This window comes from Panthera onca, chromosome E3 (genome assembly GCF_046562875.1).
Source record: "Panthera onca isolate mPanOnc1 chromosome E3, mPanOnc1 haplotype 2, whole genome shotgun sequence".
NCBI lineage: Eukaryota > Metazoa > Chordata > Mammalia > Carnivora > Felidae > Panthera > Panthera onca.
In genome coordinates this window covers 24,214,164-24,229,657 of record NC_138354.1, presented here as the reverse complement: position 1 = coordinate 24,229,657, position 15,494 = coordinate 24,214,164, and the positions used below count along the sequence as shown (strand labels likewise).

General features: G+C 45.1%; 2 protein-coding genes across 5 annotated transcripts in view; both read left to right on the top strand.

The window, feature by feature from the left end:
- Positions 1-964, top strand: part of METTL9 (methyltransferase 9, His-X-His N1(pi)-histidine) — a 51,785-nt gene extending 50,821 nt beyond the window's left edge. For 2 of the 3 annotated variants that reach the window (XM_078440475.1, XM_078440473.1), the window contains exon 5: positions 258-964. In XM_078440475.1, the coding sequence (XP_078296601.1) occupies positions 258-463 (206 nt within the window). In that variant the 3' untranslated portion in view covers positions 464-964. The remainder of the gene's footprint in view (positions 1-257) is intronic. The other variant, XM_078440474.1, reaches the window with a different exon arrangement.
- A 6,005-nt stretch (positions 965-6,969) lies between these two features.
- OTOA (otoancorin) overlaps positions 6,970-15,494 on the top strand; it is a 75,381-nt gene continuing 66,856 nt past the window's right edge. For both annotated transcript variants that reach the window (XM_060648766.3, XM_078439737.2), the window contains exon 1: positions 6,970-7,150. The gene's annotated coding sequence lies outside the window, so the exon portion shown is untranslated. The remainder of the gene's footprint in view (positions 7,151-15,494) is intronic.

Sequence of the window (15,494 nt, the reverse complement as noted above, 5' to 3'; positions counted from 1 at the left end):
TATTTTTGGGACAGAGAGAGACAGAGCATGAACGGGGGAGGGGCAGAGAGAGAGGGAGACACAGAATCTCAAACAGGCTCCAGGCTCTGAGCCATCAGCCCAGATCCTGACACGGGGCTCGAACTCACGGACCGTGAGATCGTGACCTGGCTGAAGTCGGACGCTTAACCGACTGCGCCACCCAGGCGCCCCGTCCCTTCTCTCTTTAAATAACTTGTTTGTTCAAGAATTTAACTTAATGTTTCTATTTGTTTTAGTAGGTGGCAAGTGGGAGAAGCCATCAGAAATTTTAGAAATCAAGGGACAGAACTGGGAAGAACAAGTGAATAGTCTGCCTGAAGTTTTCAGAAAAGCTGGTTTTGTTATTGAAGCTTTCACCAGACTACCGTACCTGTGCGAAGGCGACATGTACAACGACTACTATGTTCTGGATGATGCTGTCTTTGTTCTCAAACCAGTATAAACACGCGGAGGCCCAAGTCTTCAGAGCCCAACCCAAGAATGTACACTTCAGAAGAGGGTCTGCGTTGGCGATTCTGTAAAGGGAGGACCTCTGAGGACTGCCATTCTAAATATCATGTAGGAATTTAAAAAGCCAAAATACTAATTATTTCTTTGTAGTGTGTAAAAGGAATGTTTTTAAAAAACAAAAACCCAACTCTTTGAGGATTTTTATCAACTCTTTACTCAGTAATACAGGCCACACTCCAATTATGGAAGATATTTTTTATACTTAATTGCAGTAGGGACTCATTCTCAGTCAAAGCAATAGTCATGACTTCACATGGAACCAATAAATATGGATTGTTTTTAATAAAATGAAGACTGGCAATAAAGCTGTCCATTCGATTGCAAATATTTGGTTATAAGGTATAGCCACTGATACTCTTTCATGTTTAGAAATTCTTTCTGTCATTATTCAAAAAATGTTTTTAATCATGCTAATAAACTTTTTTGGAGATGACTCTGGCATTCTGTTTGAATTAATGTAAGGCTCCCCTGGGATCTTCTGTTGTTTTGGCTTCAGGGGTGCCCAAATAGTAGCATTGTGTGCAAGGTGTGGTTGACTTGCCATAAAGAAAGGATTCTGACTGGGACTGGGTGGGACTGGGTGGGGGCCTGCGAGGATTATTGCAAATTGTGGTGAACCCTGAGGCAGTCTAACCCTCAAACAACCTCATTCAGGTCACATACTTCAGGGATCACCCCCCACGCCCATGTCCTATTGCTTTGGCAAAGCAAAACACTGGCTTCTGTCTCTGTGATAACTTCCACCCTATACTCAGAATTGTATTTTCCTAGACAATCTCAGGCTCTCAGAATTGAAACATTGACTCGTCTGCTGACAAAATGCAGTCTACCTAAAAATGTTTTAATTCAACTTCTCACTCCACACGTGTATACCTCTTTCCCAGAATCTGGTTCTTCCTAAAATGCTTTCCTGACTTTATTTGCCAAGAATATGGGTTGATGAAGGAAGACCATGTCAGACTCATACATTCTAGAATCCGTGAGTGCCTCCAACCATATACCCACAAATGTTGCAATAGAGGAACTCATTAGCAAGATCAATAACCATTGTGCATATTCCAAAGAGAGCAGAGCACTTAACCCGGAATCTAAAATCTCAGTAATAACAGAGACGTGGATTTGAGATTGTGGTTATTAACAATATGTTATTCTCATGACTTTGTTCCTTTTTTTGTCAGCCAGGTGTTTCATTAAATATTCTCATTTATATGCTCATAGAAGTCATCAAGTCAACACATTTACTGCAACACCTGGGTATAAAGGAGAATTAAAGCCTTGGGAAGAATTACTTTATTATTCATTAAGAACAGCATTCCCACATCCTCACACCAGCATCTGTCACTGTTACCGTGTTGTCATAAGAAGAATTGGGTTATGTGACTTATGCAGAATTTTTATTGGTGCATTCTAGTGCTTTTTTCTGTGGAATTCAAATAAGTGAAGTGCAAATACTTAGCACCCTAGATTATAAAAATAGAGGAAATGAGTGAACTTAATGTAGTTATTACATAGTTGAGTTTTGTTTCTTTAGAAATTGTCATAATCTTGCCGTTTAGACTGTCAAGCAAGAGTGCAAGAGTGATGGATATTCAAAGAGGCAGGTCGCTGCAAAGTTTTATAATTTGGAAATCAAGAATTAATTTGATAGTCTATTTAAAAAAAAACAAACCTCTCTTTATCCAAAAGAAAGCAGGGCAAGCACATTCATTTATGCATTGCACGGATACAAATCGTTTCTCAAAATCTGAGGTTCTCTGAAGACCAGCATATTAAAAGTTCCGTTTTATGATGAAAATTTAAATAAGCAAATCCAATCACATTTGTGAACCTGATCTTGAAAGTCTTGCTGGCGTGTGACCACTCCACTAGGTGGCAATATTGCTTACTGAGTATCCATGGCTTTCCTCCCCGCCGCGCCCCCCCCCCCCCACCCATGGAATCCTGTTTTTTCCCCAAAGTGCAATAAAGCTGCCTTCTTTTCTGCGCCATTCCTTGTGTAAGTGCTTCGTATCAAGTTTAAGATTGTGCTAGAGAAATTAAGAAGAGATGTATTTGTGGTCAAAGCAAGTTAACCTATTGACCTGGAAGGTCATGGGGAAAGTTAAGGCAAGCTGCACCTGTGATTCCCAGCTCCTTGTAGCTGCAGTGTAAACCCCTTGAGTGTTCAGGCTGCTGATTACAGAAGAGGGAAGGAGAGAAGATACAATACCCTCAGCCATTGCTCCCTTGTGCAGAGTAGTTAACGATGATAGTATATTTTACCCTTCTGTATGTCTTCCCGGTTTTTAGAGAGTTGACCTTCAACAGAAAAGAAGCTGGGCTGGAAAATAAAGTAAAACTTAGTTGGTTCACGTCCTCTTGCTGATTAAAGCTTTGTTTTCACTTAGATCTGAACACAGTGTTTAAATGGACTCATACTGAAGTTATTTGCATCAGTTGCTTCCCACTACTTGGTTACTGATAGACATGTTTCAGGATCCTTTTTTCTAACAACTACAGCACGTACTCAACGTGGACCTCCAGTGACTGAAGGTGATCTACCACATTTGTGCAGATAGCTGAGTACCGTCCAAATAAGCTTCTAGCTGGCACATCCATGTTCCGGTTGGAAAACGGAGCACTGAGTCAGGGCCGGTCTGGTCTGACTCGTACCGCCTGGGCACCCACTGAGCACATACTGGGGCTTCCGGTTGACTTGAAACCAGACGCTCACAAACTTACAACCAACTTATCAAAGATACCCCATCATGAACTGGCAGAAGAAGTTCATACTGTAACCACGCTAAGAAACATTTGTAATCTAAGTGGAAATACACACCCAGAATCATTAAGGAAATATTGCTGCAATATAGAATTCGACAGCCTGCCTTTTTGCAGTTAGTGGATGATGAGACAATAGTTAGGCAACAGGGAACAGCACAATAAAAATTAAAATTTTATATCTACTGTAGCTATGTATAGGCATTCATATTTCACTGCTTCCTTTATCGATTCTAATATACGTGTTGTCTTTGTCTTCTATGTATGAATTAATTTGAAGTTTTTCGAGTTGTCACTTTTTTTTTTTTTTAAACATTTATTTATTTTTGAGACAGAGAGAGAGCATGAACAGGGGAGGGTCAGAGAAAGAGGGAGACACAGAATCTGAAACAGGCTCCAGGCTCTGAGCTGTCAGCACAGAGCCCGATGCGGGGCTCGAACCCACAGACCGCGAGATCGTGACCTGAGCCGAAGTCGGACGCTTAACCGACTGAGCCACCCAGGCGCCCCTCGAGTTGTCACTTTAAAAAAACTTATTAAAAAAATTTTTTTAACATTTATTTATTTTTGGGAGGCAGAGACAGAGCATGAGTGGGGAAGAGACAGAGAGAGGGAGACACAGAATCCAAAGCAGGCTCCAGAATGTGAGCTGTCAGCACAGAGCCCAACGCTGGGCTTGAACCCACAAACCGCAAGATCACAACTTGAGCCAAAGTTGGACGCTTAACTGACTGAGCCACCCAGGCACTCCTAAAAAATTTATTTTTAAATAAATTTTCTATATTGGTATAATGTTGGATTTAGAGAAATTTTGCAGAGATAGTACAAAGAGTTCCTATACACCTTTAACCTAATTTCCCTAATGTTAACTTTTTTTTTAATGTTTATTTACATTTTTAAAAAAATTTTTTTAACGTTTATTTATTTTTGAGACAGAGAGAGAGCATGAACAGGGGAGGGTCAGAGAGAGAGGGAGACACAGAATCCGAAATAGGCTCCAGGCTCTGAACTGTCAGCACAGATCCCGACACAGGGCTCGAACTCACGGACTGCGAGATCATGACCTGAGCCAAAGTCAGCTGCTTAACTGACTGAGCCACCCAGGCGCCCCAATGTTTATTTACTTTTGAGAGAGAGAGACAGAGACAGAGACAGAGTAGGAGTGGGGGAGGGGCAGAGAGAGAGGGAGACACAGAATCCAAGCAGGTTCCAGGCTCCGAGCGGTCAGCACAGAGCCCAATGTGGGGCTCAAACCTACAAACTGAGATCATGACCTGAGCTGAAGTCTGACACGTAACCAACTGAGCCATCAGGCGCCCACCTAATATTAACATTTTATGTAGCTATGGCATGTTTGCCAACACTAAGAAATTAGCATTGGCATATTAACTAAACTACAGAGCATTGGGATTTTGCCCGTTTTCCCACTAATGAACCTTTTCTGTTTTAGGAGCCAATTCAGAATACCGTATCCCATTTAGTTGCTTACTTTAAAAATTATTAGTGTTCCCTGACAACAGTACCATTATTTCTCTTCCAATTTTTTTTAAAGTTTATTTATTTGAGGGGAGGACAGAGAGAGAAGAGAGAGAGAAGCCTAAGCAGGCTTTGTGCTGACAGCTGTCTCACAGCACAGAGCCTTCTGACAGCCGTCAGCACAGAGCCCAATATGGGGCTCAAACCTACGAACTGAGATCATGACCTGAGCCGAAGTTGGACACTTAACCAACTGAGCCACCCAGGCGCCCCTCTCTTCCAATTTTTTAAGATGTAGTAAAATACACATAACAACATTTACCTCCTTAATCATCTTTAGGTGTATAGTGGTATTTAGTACATTCATGCAGTGCAACCATCACCACCATCTGTCTTTAGAACTCTTCATTTCATAAAACTGAAACTCTGTACCCATTACTTCCCATTTCCCCTTCCTCTAGCCCCTGACAACCACCATTTTGCTTTCTATGAATTTGACTATTCTAGGTTCCTCATGTGAGTGGAATTATACAGTATTTGTCCTGGCAGAGAGAGAGGGAGACACAGAATCCAAAGCAGGCTCCAGGCTCTGAGCTGTCAGCACAAAGCAGGATGAGGGGTTTGAACCCACGAACCGTGAGATCGTGACCTGAACCGAAGTAGGATGCTCAACTGACTGAGCCACCCAGGCGCCCCTGTTTTTCTTGATAGTAGTCATCCTAATGGATGTGAGGTGTTATCTCCTGGTTTTGATTTGGATTCCCTAATGATTTGTTTTTATAGCACAACTGGTATGGCATTGGGTTTCATTTACTAGTAATTGGTGCTTTGTGGCTTGCTATTTATATTGATATCACTGAATTGGAATCTGTGCTGATACCAAAGTACTTCTTTTTAGCTAGGAAATTGCATACTTTTGGAGAATTAGGAGAGTATTATTACATAACTAGAACTTAAGATTTCCCTCTGGATTTTAGAGTCAATATGCTGTATTCTCATGAATTAAATAGTGCATTGTTGTTACAAGGCCATTTAAAAATCGTTTTCAATATTGTATATGTAAAAATGAAAAGATTCCCACCCCTCCCTCACACACAAATAAATGACCATGTAAAATTGGAATGTCTTATACACCTGCACTTCTTAAGTCCTAGAAAATAATTAAGAACAGATACAATACCCAGATGCTGTTTTCTTATATCCTGTTTAGGAGTCAATGCAGAATATGTATTTTTTTAATGTTTATGTATTTTTGAGAAAGAGAGAGAGAGAGAGAATGAGCAGGGGAGGGGCAGAGAGAGAGGGAGACACAGAATCCAAAGTAGGCTCCAGGCTCTGAGCTGTCAGCACAGACGTGGGGCTCGAACTCACAAACCCTGCGATCATGACCTGAGCCGAAGTCAGGTGCTTAACGGACTGAGCCACCCAGGTGCCCCATGGGATTTAAAAAAAAATTTTTTTTTTAATTAAATTTTAATTTTTTTTAATTAAAAAAAATTTTTTTTTAACGTTTATTTATTTTTGAGACAGAGAGAGACAGAGCATGAACAGGGGAGGGGCAGAGAGAGAGGGAGACACAGAATCCGAAGCGGGTTCCAGGCTCCGAGCTGTCAGCACAGAGCCCGATGCGGGGCTCGAACTCACGGACCGCGAGATCGTGACCTGAGCCAAAGTCGGCAGCTTAACCGACTGAGCCACCCAGGCGCCCCCCCCCAAAAATTTTTTTTTAATGTTTATTTATTTTTGAGAGAGTGAGAGAGACAGAGTGTGTGTGAGCAGGGGAGGGGCAAAGAGAGAGGGAGACACCAAATCCGAGCCTGCTCCAGGCTCTGAGCCATCCACACAAGTCCCCACATGGGGCTTGAACCCACTAACCAGGAGATCATGCCCTGAGCCAAAGTCAGATGCTTAACTGACTGAGCCACCCAGGCGCCCCCAAAAGATAAGGACTTTTAAGAGAACCACATTACAATGCTCACAACTAAAAAATGTAGCCTTTACGTATCCAGTGATCACGTTGTTCCGACAGTCTTATAATTTGTTAACAGTCTGTTTGCATCTGGGTCCGAATAAAGTCCCTACGTTGCAATTGGTGGCTCTTATCTTTAACTTTTCAACCTCCCTCCCTGGCTGCAATCTCAGAGAGGACCGGGGCAGAGTTCATTTCGTCCGTCCTCAGGCGGCACACCGGAGTCTGGAGAGAAAGCCCCAGGCGCCGGCTGTGACCCCGCGGCTGCGGGGTTTCCACTCTCCCCTGCGGGAGTGGAGGTTGAGCCTGGCAGATTGGCACCGCCCCCACCGCTCGCCCCCGCCCCTGGTGAGCCCTGTGGCCACGCCCCTCGCCCCTCACGCGCGAGTCACAGCGGTGGAGCCGGCACCGCAGGTGAGGCGCGCTTGGCGGGCCGGGGCGCAGGGGTCGTGCGCGGGCCGGGGGCGCGCCACGGGGCCTCCCCAGGGAAGAGGCAGAAAAGGTGCATGGGGCTGGCGTGGGTTGCAGCCGTGGGGGCCTCGAGAAAGGAGAGCGAGCCAAGGGCAGACACAGAGCCTTTAAGGGCTCTTGATGGGGTGTGTGTGTGTGTCTGTGTGTGTAAACTTCCAGGAAAGGGATTCAAACCCACTTAGTAATAAGAACAGCAATGATGGAAACGTTTGTAATAATGACAGCAGCTGCAAAAATAATAGCACTAATAATAATAGCCATTATTCACTGAGTGTTTATATGTGCCAGTGCTGGCTCAGTTCTTTACCTATTTTCTATACAAGGCTATTCTTTTTTTTTTTTTTTTAATTTTACTTTTTTTAAATTGACATCCAAATTAGTTAGTATATAGTGCAACAATGATTTCAGGAGTAGATTCCTTAGTGCCCCTTACCCATTTAGCCCATCCCCCCTCCCACAACCCCTCCAGCAACCCTCAGTTTGTTCTCCATACTTATGAGTCTCTTCTGTTTTGTACTTCTCCCTGTTTTTATATTATTTTTGTTTCCCTTCCCTTATGTTCATCTGTTTTGTCTCTTAAAGTCCTCATATGAGTGAAATCATATGATTTTTGTCTTTGACTAAGTTCGCTTAGCATAATACCCTCCAGTTCCATCCACGTAGTTGCAAATGGCAAGATTTCATTCTTTTGGATTGCTGAGTAATACTCCATTGTGTGTGTGTGTGTGTGTGTGTGTGTGTGTGTGTGTGTGTGTATACATCTTCTTTATCCATTCATCCATCGATGGACATTTGGGCTCTTTCCATACTTTGGGTATTGTTGATAGTGCTGCTATAAACATTGGGGTGCATGTGTCTCTTCGAAACAGCACACTTGTATCCTATACAAGGCAATTCTTTACATATTTCCCATATTTTACCTCTTGGCTGTTGTGAGCAAGAAATGGGAAAATGCACCCAAAGCAAATAGCACCTACACCGACACTGCTTGGTATCAATTGATGAACTTTGCAAATGCTAACACAGCCTTCCTGAGGGAGGTACTGCTTTGAATCAATTGATGAACTTTGCAAATGCTAACAACAGCCTTCCTGAGGGAGGTACTTTCTCCATCCCCATTGTATAGAGGAGGAAATGCAAGCCTGGAGAGGTTAAGGAGTATGTTCAAGAGCACAAATTGGGTGGTTCAAATTAAAGTGGAGCTCCTATCCTTGAGATGGCACTGGCCACCTGGAGTTTTAGGTTCCAGGTGCTGAGCAGAGAGGCTGGTGGAGGGGGGGGCAGAGCTGGTCAGTGCTTGGGATCTGGGCTCTGGGTTTGGGCAGCCACCCTTCCACTCAGTAGCTGTGTGACCTTGGGCCGGTGGTTTGACTTCTTGTAACCAGTTTCCTTCTCTGAGAAGCAGAGATAATGGTAATATTTGCCTCAAAGGTTCTGCAAGGATTCAGTGAGACCGGGTATTTAGAGGGACGCGTACTTAGTTCTCTCTCATTCGGTAGTTGCTGGGATTATGACTAGCCAGGCAGCCCAGCATTGGGACTCCTCTCTGTTATCTGCTTGTGTGACCTCGTGTTTCCATGAACTCATCTGTGAAACCCAGGAAAGTAAACCTTCGGTGCGATGGAGAGAGTAAGTGGAGGGGAGGGTCTGGCGTGATGCTGGCACATGGTAGGTGCTCAGTGAGACTTTTCTTCCTCTCCTTTTATCTCAGAATCCCAAACCTTCCATTTTGTCCCCCTGAGACTAAAAGAGGAAGGGGAAGGTCTGTCCAGAGTCTTCCCCTCAAAGGCAGAGCTGGGGCAAGAGCTCAGGCCTCCATGCCTCTAGTCCAGAAAGTAAGCACTCTTTTGACTTGTGTGCCTGCTGTGAGCCTGGCCATTCTAACACCAAATCCAGTTCAATCAGCCTGTTATTCTACAAGCCAGACAAGTCCGCCCACTTTGCATTAATAGTAATGAAAATTGTACCGTGATTTTTTTTCTCGGTGGAAAATCTCCAAGTTAGTATCTGTATGGTCCATATATATGCACCCATGATGCAAACCTTACATCGGGCTGCTTTGCAGACAGTAAAACTCCATATAATTGTGAATTGTTGGTTTGTGTTTGGGATGGGATGTGCCAAAATTGGGGGAAATTCCCAGCATTTCAGCAAGTTTCATAGAGGATGAAATGTTTCTCATCTGTAGGGTGACCAACTTATCCTGCTTTGCCTGCTACTTATCCTGTTTTTTTTTTTTTATTATTTATCTTTTTTGGGGTCGGGGGGAGTGCAAGCGGGGGAGGAGCAGAGAGAAGGGGACAGAGGATCCCAAGGAGGCTCTGTGCTAACAGGCTGACCCCAGAAAGCACGATCTGGGGCTTGAACTCAGAACCACAGGATCATGACCTGAGCCAAAGTTGGATGTTCAACCGACTGAGCCACCCAGGCGCCCCACAACTTTTCCTGTTTTAAAGCTGAACTGTGTGTCCTAGGAAACCCCTCAGTCCAGGGAAACTAGGATGGTTGGTCTCCCTGTTCATCTAAATTCTCCCTCGTGGTTTCTCCGGAAACTGTGTTCCTTTCTGGTTTGTGGTTATTGTTGCTGTTTTCACAGGTTCCACCAAGGCGGCCCTAGCCTGCCTGATTTCCACCAGTCTGCAGGTGGCTGGGCAGTGGTGGGACGGGGTGGGGGTGGGTGGGGAAGGGGAGGGGCCCTTGGAGAAAGCAATCAACTCCCAAATCATTATTGCTCTGCACACTCCATTCAATCCTTTTGGCCAGCCTCCTGAAAGAGAATGGCCCAAAGAGCTTTTAATTAAAACCAAATCCCGTACTGGTGATGCTCTGGGGTTTCCTTGGAACGAAGACATTATGTGCAGCAGAAAGCAGGGCATCTGTTTCAGTAATCATATACCTCTCCGTAGAGTTAATAGGGAGATGCTGGCAATAAGCACAAGAAGGCTCATTGTCTGGGAAACTGGAGAATTGTGAATGAGGCCAGTGCCCCAGGGCAGCTGACCAAAAGGGAAGGGAGAAAAAAGGGCCAAAGTTTCCCCAAAGCCCAAAAGACCCAAACCCAGTAAGAGTTATTATGAGAGTTGAATGTACCAGCCTTGGGGGTGGGATTGGTGGGGCAGAACAGGTCTACAAAGTGCTTTGCGATCCTCTTCCCTCCAAACCTGTTGGCAGTTTGCGCCTTCTGGTGTTTGTAGGTTTCAAAAGTTTCAGTTTGTTTTTGCCCTGGGCAGTAAAATGAGCATAATTGTTTGCAGAGCTGGTTGTGGAAGTGCCCTTGGGGGTTAAAGAATCTGTTTGCTCAAGAAAGCTAGATAATACCAGGGAAATCTGTATGAAAGAATGCTGGGGGGGCCTATAAAATAATCTTAAGAAACCGTGGGTGTGCATTATGGGGGTTCCCTTCAAGTTCCTGTTAGTACCCCCAAGAGGATGGTGTCCTGTAATTGGGGTGTGGGTTGCCTGAGAGTGAGATGAAGCAAAACACAGCTCCCAGTTTTTATCTGATGTGACCTATAAATTTTGAGTGGTCCTCCCTCCTCCTTCCACTTGACCTGAAAGACCCGCCTGTTTTCCTGGTGGTGCCCACCCTATCAGCCCATCCTATCAGCTTCCTTCCCCTTTCCCCCTCATCTGTCCACCCTCTTTTTTTTTTTTTTTTTTTTTAAATTAATTATTTATTTATTCAAGAGAGACAGAGAGCTCCAGAGGGACGGGAAGAGTGAGAATCCCAAGCAGGCTCCACATGGATCAGAGTAGAGCCTGATGTGGGGCTGGAACTCACAAACCATGCCCTGAGCTGAAACCAAGAGTCAGAGGCTTAGGTGACTGAGCCACCCAGGCGCCCTGCTCTCCACCTTCTTTCACTAAAATCACACAGTCTCCTCTGTTGCTTTCTCTTTTAAAAATCATTTACATGGGGGGTGCCTGGGTGGCTCAGTCGGTTGAGCGTCCGACTTCGGCTGAGGTCGTGATCTCACAGTCTGTGAGTTCGAGCCCTGCGTCAGGCTCTGCCGACAGCTCAGAGCCTGGAGCCTGTTTCGGATTCTGTGTCTCCCTCTCTCTCTGACCCTCCCCCGTTCATGCTCTGTCTCTCTCGGTCTCAAAAAAGTAAATAAAGGTTAAAAAAAAATTTAAAAAAATCGTTTACATGGAAAATTTCAAACACCTACAAAAGGAGACATAAGAATTTAACGAACCTCATGTACTCATCACTCAGCTTCAGTTGGCAACCCATAACCACCTCCCACCTACTTCCTCCCCTATTATTTTCAAGCCATCTCCAACACCACATTTCTTCTGTAAATATGTAAGTGTGTAGCTCTGAAAGTGGGCTTGGCAGACTTTTCAGCATAGGAACAGAGAATAAATATTTTCGGCTTTGTAGATCGCACAGTCTCTGTGGCAGTGTGCAAGCGGCCGTAGACAATACAGAAATGAACGGGCATGCCCTGTTCCAATAAAACTTTACTTATGGACGCTAGCATTTCAATTTCACACATGAAATTGTCGTGGGTCAAGAAATATTGCTCTTTTTTTTTTTTAGTTTTTGTTTTACATTTTATTTATTTTTGAGAGAGAGAGAGAGAGAGCGCGAGAGAGCGCACAAGTGGGGGAGGGGCAGAGAGAGAGGGAGACACAGAATCCGAAGGAGGCTCCAGGCTCCGAGCTGTCAGCACAGAGCCTGATGTGGGGCTTGAACCCACAAACCATGAGATCATGACCTGAGCCGAAGTCAATTGCTTAATTGACTGAGCTACCCAGGCGCCCCTCGTTTGTTTTTTTAAAACACTATTTAAAGATACAAACACCAGGGACGCCTGGGTGGCTCAGTAGGTTAAGTGTCCAACTTCAGCTTGGGTCATGATCTCACAGTTTGTGAGTTTGAGGCCCACATAGGGGCTCTCTGCTGTCCGCATAGAGCCTGCTTCACATCCTCTGCCCCCCCCCCACGCCTCTCCCCCTCTTGCTCTCTCTCTCTGTGTCTCAAAAATAAATAAACACTTAAAAAATATATATAAGCCACTTTTAGCTTGTGAGCCACGCAAAACCAGGCAGCTTGTTTGAATTGGGGTGTGGTTTGGTGACCCCTTGTTGGAGAGGATCATTCGAGAGATGACATGACTGTCGGTGGACCTGTGAGCTGGTGCCAGGTAATCGGAGGCCCCGCATCCCCTGCCCGCTCCTTGGAGTGTCCTCTGTGGCCCCCTTTCCTGCACTAGGAGCCATTTCAAGGAAGCCGACTCCAGGCAGCCGCCTGCAACACTTCGAGGGCCCAGCGTGTTTGTGTTTGTATAAGGGGGAACCTCAGTTTTCACTCCTGAGTAGGGAAACCCAGTTCTCCACCTCCTGCTTTGTTCTTTTTCTTGTGAGTCTTTGAAACCCAGTGTCTCCTTTACCACCCGCACAAAGCACGAGACACGAACACTTCTGACGCTTCTGGTCACCAAAGATGCGGACGTTTTCCTTACACCACGCGATTCCGTAATGCCAGCTGGGTGTCCTGCAGTTTAACTCCGTTCTGACACCATCCACCTGGAGGTACAGTCCTATCCCACAGGTTAAAGGCTCAGTCCCAAAAGACTGGTCCCCTCCTGTTCCACTTCAATACCAGCTGCACGTAGTAGGTCTCCAGGTTACCTACAACTTCTGTGTGATGTGGCTACGTTGCCAGGTGAACTGGGGAGACCCCGGGCCCCTGGGATGTCAACCCAGCCAGACCTGGGTCTAGTCTTGTCGGGACGCCTGGGTGGCTCTGTTGGTTAAGCATCCGACCCTTGATTTTGGCTCAGGTCGTGATCTCATTGTTCCTGAGATGGAGCCCCAGGTAGGGCTTCATTCTAACAGCTCAGAGCCTGCTTGGGATTCTCTCTCTCTCTGTCCCTCCCCCACTTTTGCATGCACGCACTTTCTCGAAATGAACAAATAAGCTTAGAAAAAAAGAGGTTCTTGTTCTTGTCATGAGAATGAATTCAGGGACACACAGCACGGCAGATGAGCAACACAAGCGGGAAAGTTTATTAAGGCGAAAGCACACTCGTGAGAAATGAGAGCTGGGAAGCTCAGAGAGCAGTACGGCTGGCGGGTTGGGTTTCTATCTTCAATTGGCAGTTGCTAATTTGTGGTGGGGGAGGGGACATATTCATTTCTTGGGGTGGGAAGCAGGGTTTCCCGCTTTTTCTTCCTAATTTGGCCAGGGGTTTCCTGTCATGGCTTCTGCCATCTTGGGTCTGTCTGGTTGGATCCGGTTTCTTGTGGAGTGCTGCCTGGACAGGGCTCTGACCTTCCCCATGGCTGGTCAGGACTTCCTCGTTGCTGGCCTCCAGGCGTCCTGTCCCAACCTAACTAACCCTGTTCGAACGGCTACAAATTGGATGTTCCCACAGCTGCTTCCTCAGGTTTGGTCAATTTGCTAGAGCAGCTCACAGAACTCAGGGAAACAACTGACTTTCACCATTTTATGGAAAGATCAGACAAAGGATGCAGGTAAACAGCTAGATGAAGAGATATGTAGGACAAGGTCTGGGAGGGTCCCAAGAGCAAGAGCTTCTGTCCCTGTGGAGTTGGGATGTGTCACCCTCCTGGTGTGGATGTGTTCATCCACCTGAAAGCTTCCAGACCCTCTACTGTTGAGATCTTATGGAGGCTTCCTCACATAGGCACCATCAATTATTAAGTCCCTTTTCAGCCCTTCTCTCTTCTCTGGAGGATGGGGGTGGGGCTAGAAAATTCCAAGCTTCTAATCATGGCTTGGTTTTTTTTTCTGGTGACCAGTTCCCGGCCAGGAGCCAACCAGGAGCCCACCCAAAGGTGCCTCAATGGAACAAAAGATGCTACTATTACTTTTTCCACTTAGGAATTTACCAAGGTTTTAGGAGCTCTGTGCCAGGAACGCAGGGCAGAGACTGATATTTTTTTTTTTATAATCTCAGTTTCCCTTCTCTTAGGATCTCAGCCTTGTTGTTGGCCAATGTCTGAAAACCTTTGCTTCATTATTTTGATTGGTTTTCGAATTATTTAAGGCAGGAGGGTTTATCTACTGCCAATTACTTTCACCTGGAAGCAAAAGTCCCAACTTCCTACTTATTGGTGAATGATTTTCCACTGAATGGTATTTGTTGAAAGTTTCACCTGTGCTTGGACATTTGGGTTGCTTCCAGATTTTGGCTATTATGAATGAAACTGTACAAGTATTTGTGTAGACATAAGTTTTCATTTCTCTTGGATAGATACCTAGCACTGGAATTCCTGGATCAGAGTATTGCATGTTTAACTTTATGAGACACTGCTGAACAATTTTCCAAAGTGGCTGTATTAGCAGTGCATGAGTTCTGGTTGCTCCATCATCATCGACACTTGGTATTGTCAGTCTTTTAAACTTTTAGCCATTCTAGTGTATGGAGTGGTATCTTTAAAGAGATATTTTATTTTTTTAATGTTTATTTTTGAGAGAGAGAGAGAGGGAGAGAGGGAGACAAGAGTTCAAGCAGGGGAGGGGCAGAGAGAGAGGGAGACACAGAATCTGAGGCAGGCTCCAGGCTCTGGGCTGTCAACACAGAGCCAGGTGCGGGGCTCAAACTCACGAACCGAGAGTTCGTGACCCAGGCTGAAGTCAGTCGCTTAACCAACTGAGCCACCTAGGAGCCCCTAAGATTTTGTTTTTAAGCAATCTCTACATCCAGTATGGGGCTTGAACTCACAACCCCGAGATCAGGAGTCTCATGCTCTATTGACTGATCCAGCCAGGCGCCCCTATGTAGTGGTATCTAATTGTGAATGTAATTTACATATTTCTGATAACTAATGATGCTGATCATCTTTTATGGGTTTACTGGCCTTTTGTTGTTGTTGTTGTTGTTTAAAATGAAGTTTAGGTTTGTATCTTTTCTTCCCTCTGGCTTATCTTCTAGTTACTGAATTGTAAGAGTTCTTCTTTATAGTCTAGTTATAACAGAGCCCACTCCTCTGCTGGATTGAGGAGAAAGGAGCAGGTATAAGAATATAAACAGGCCACTGTTGTCATCAAGGAGAGAGATGATCATGTCTTCAACGAGCATAGGGGTTTAGATGGAACAAGGTACATGGAATTTAAATTTTATTTTTATTTATTTTAGTTTATTTGTTTATTTTGAGAGAGTGTGAGTGAGGGAGGGGCAGAGAGAGAGAGAGAGAGAGAGGGAGAGAATCCCAAGCAGGCTCCTTGCTGCCAGCGTGGAGTCTACGCTGGGCTCAAACCCATGAAGTACAAGATCCTGACCTGAGCCAAAATCAAGAGTCAGATGCCCAACTG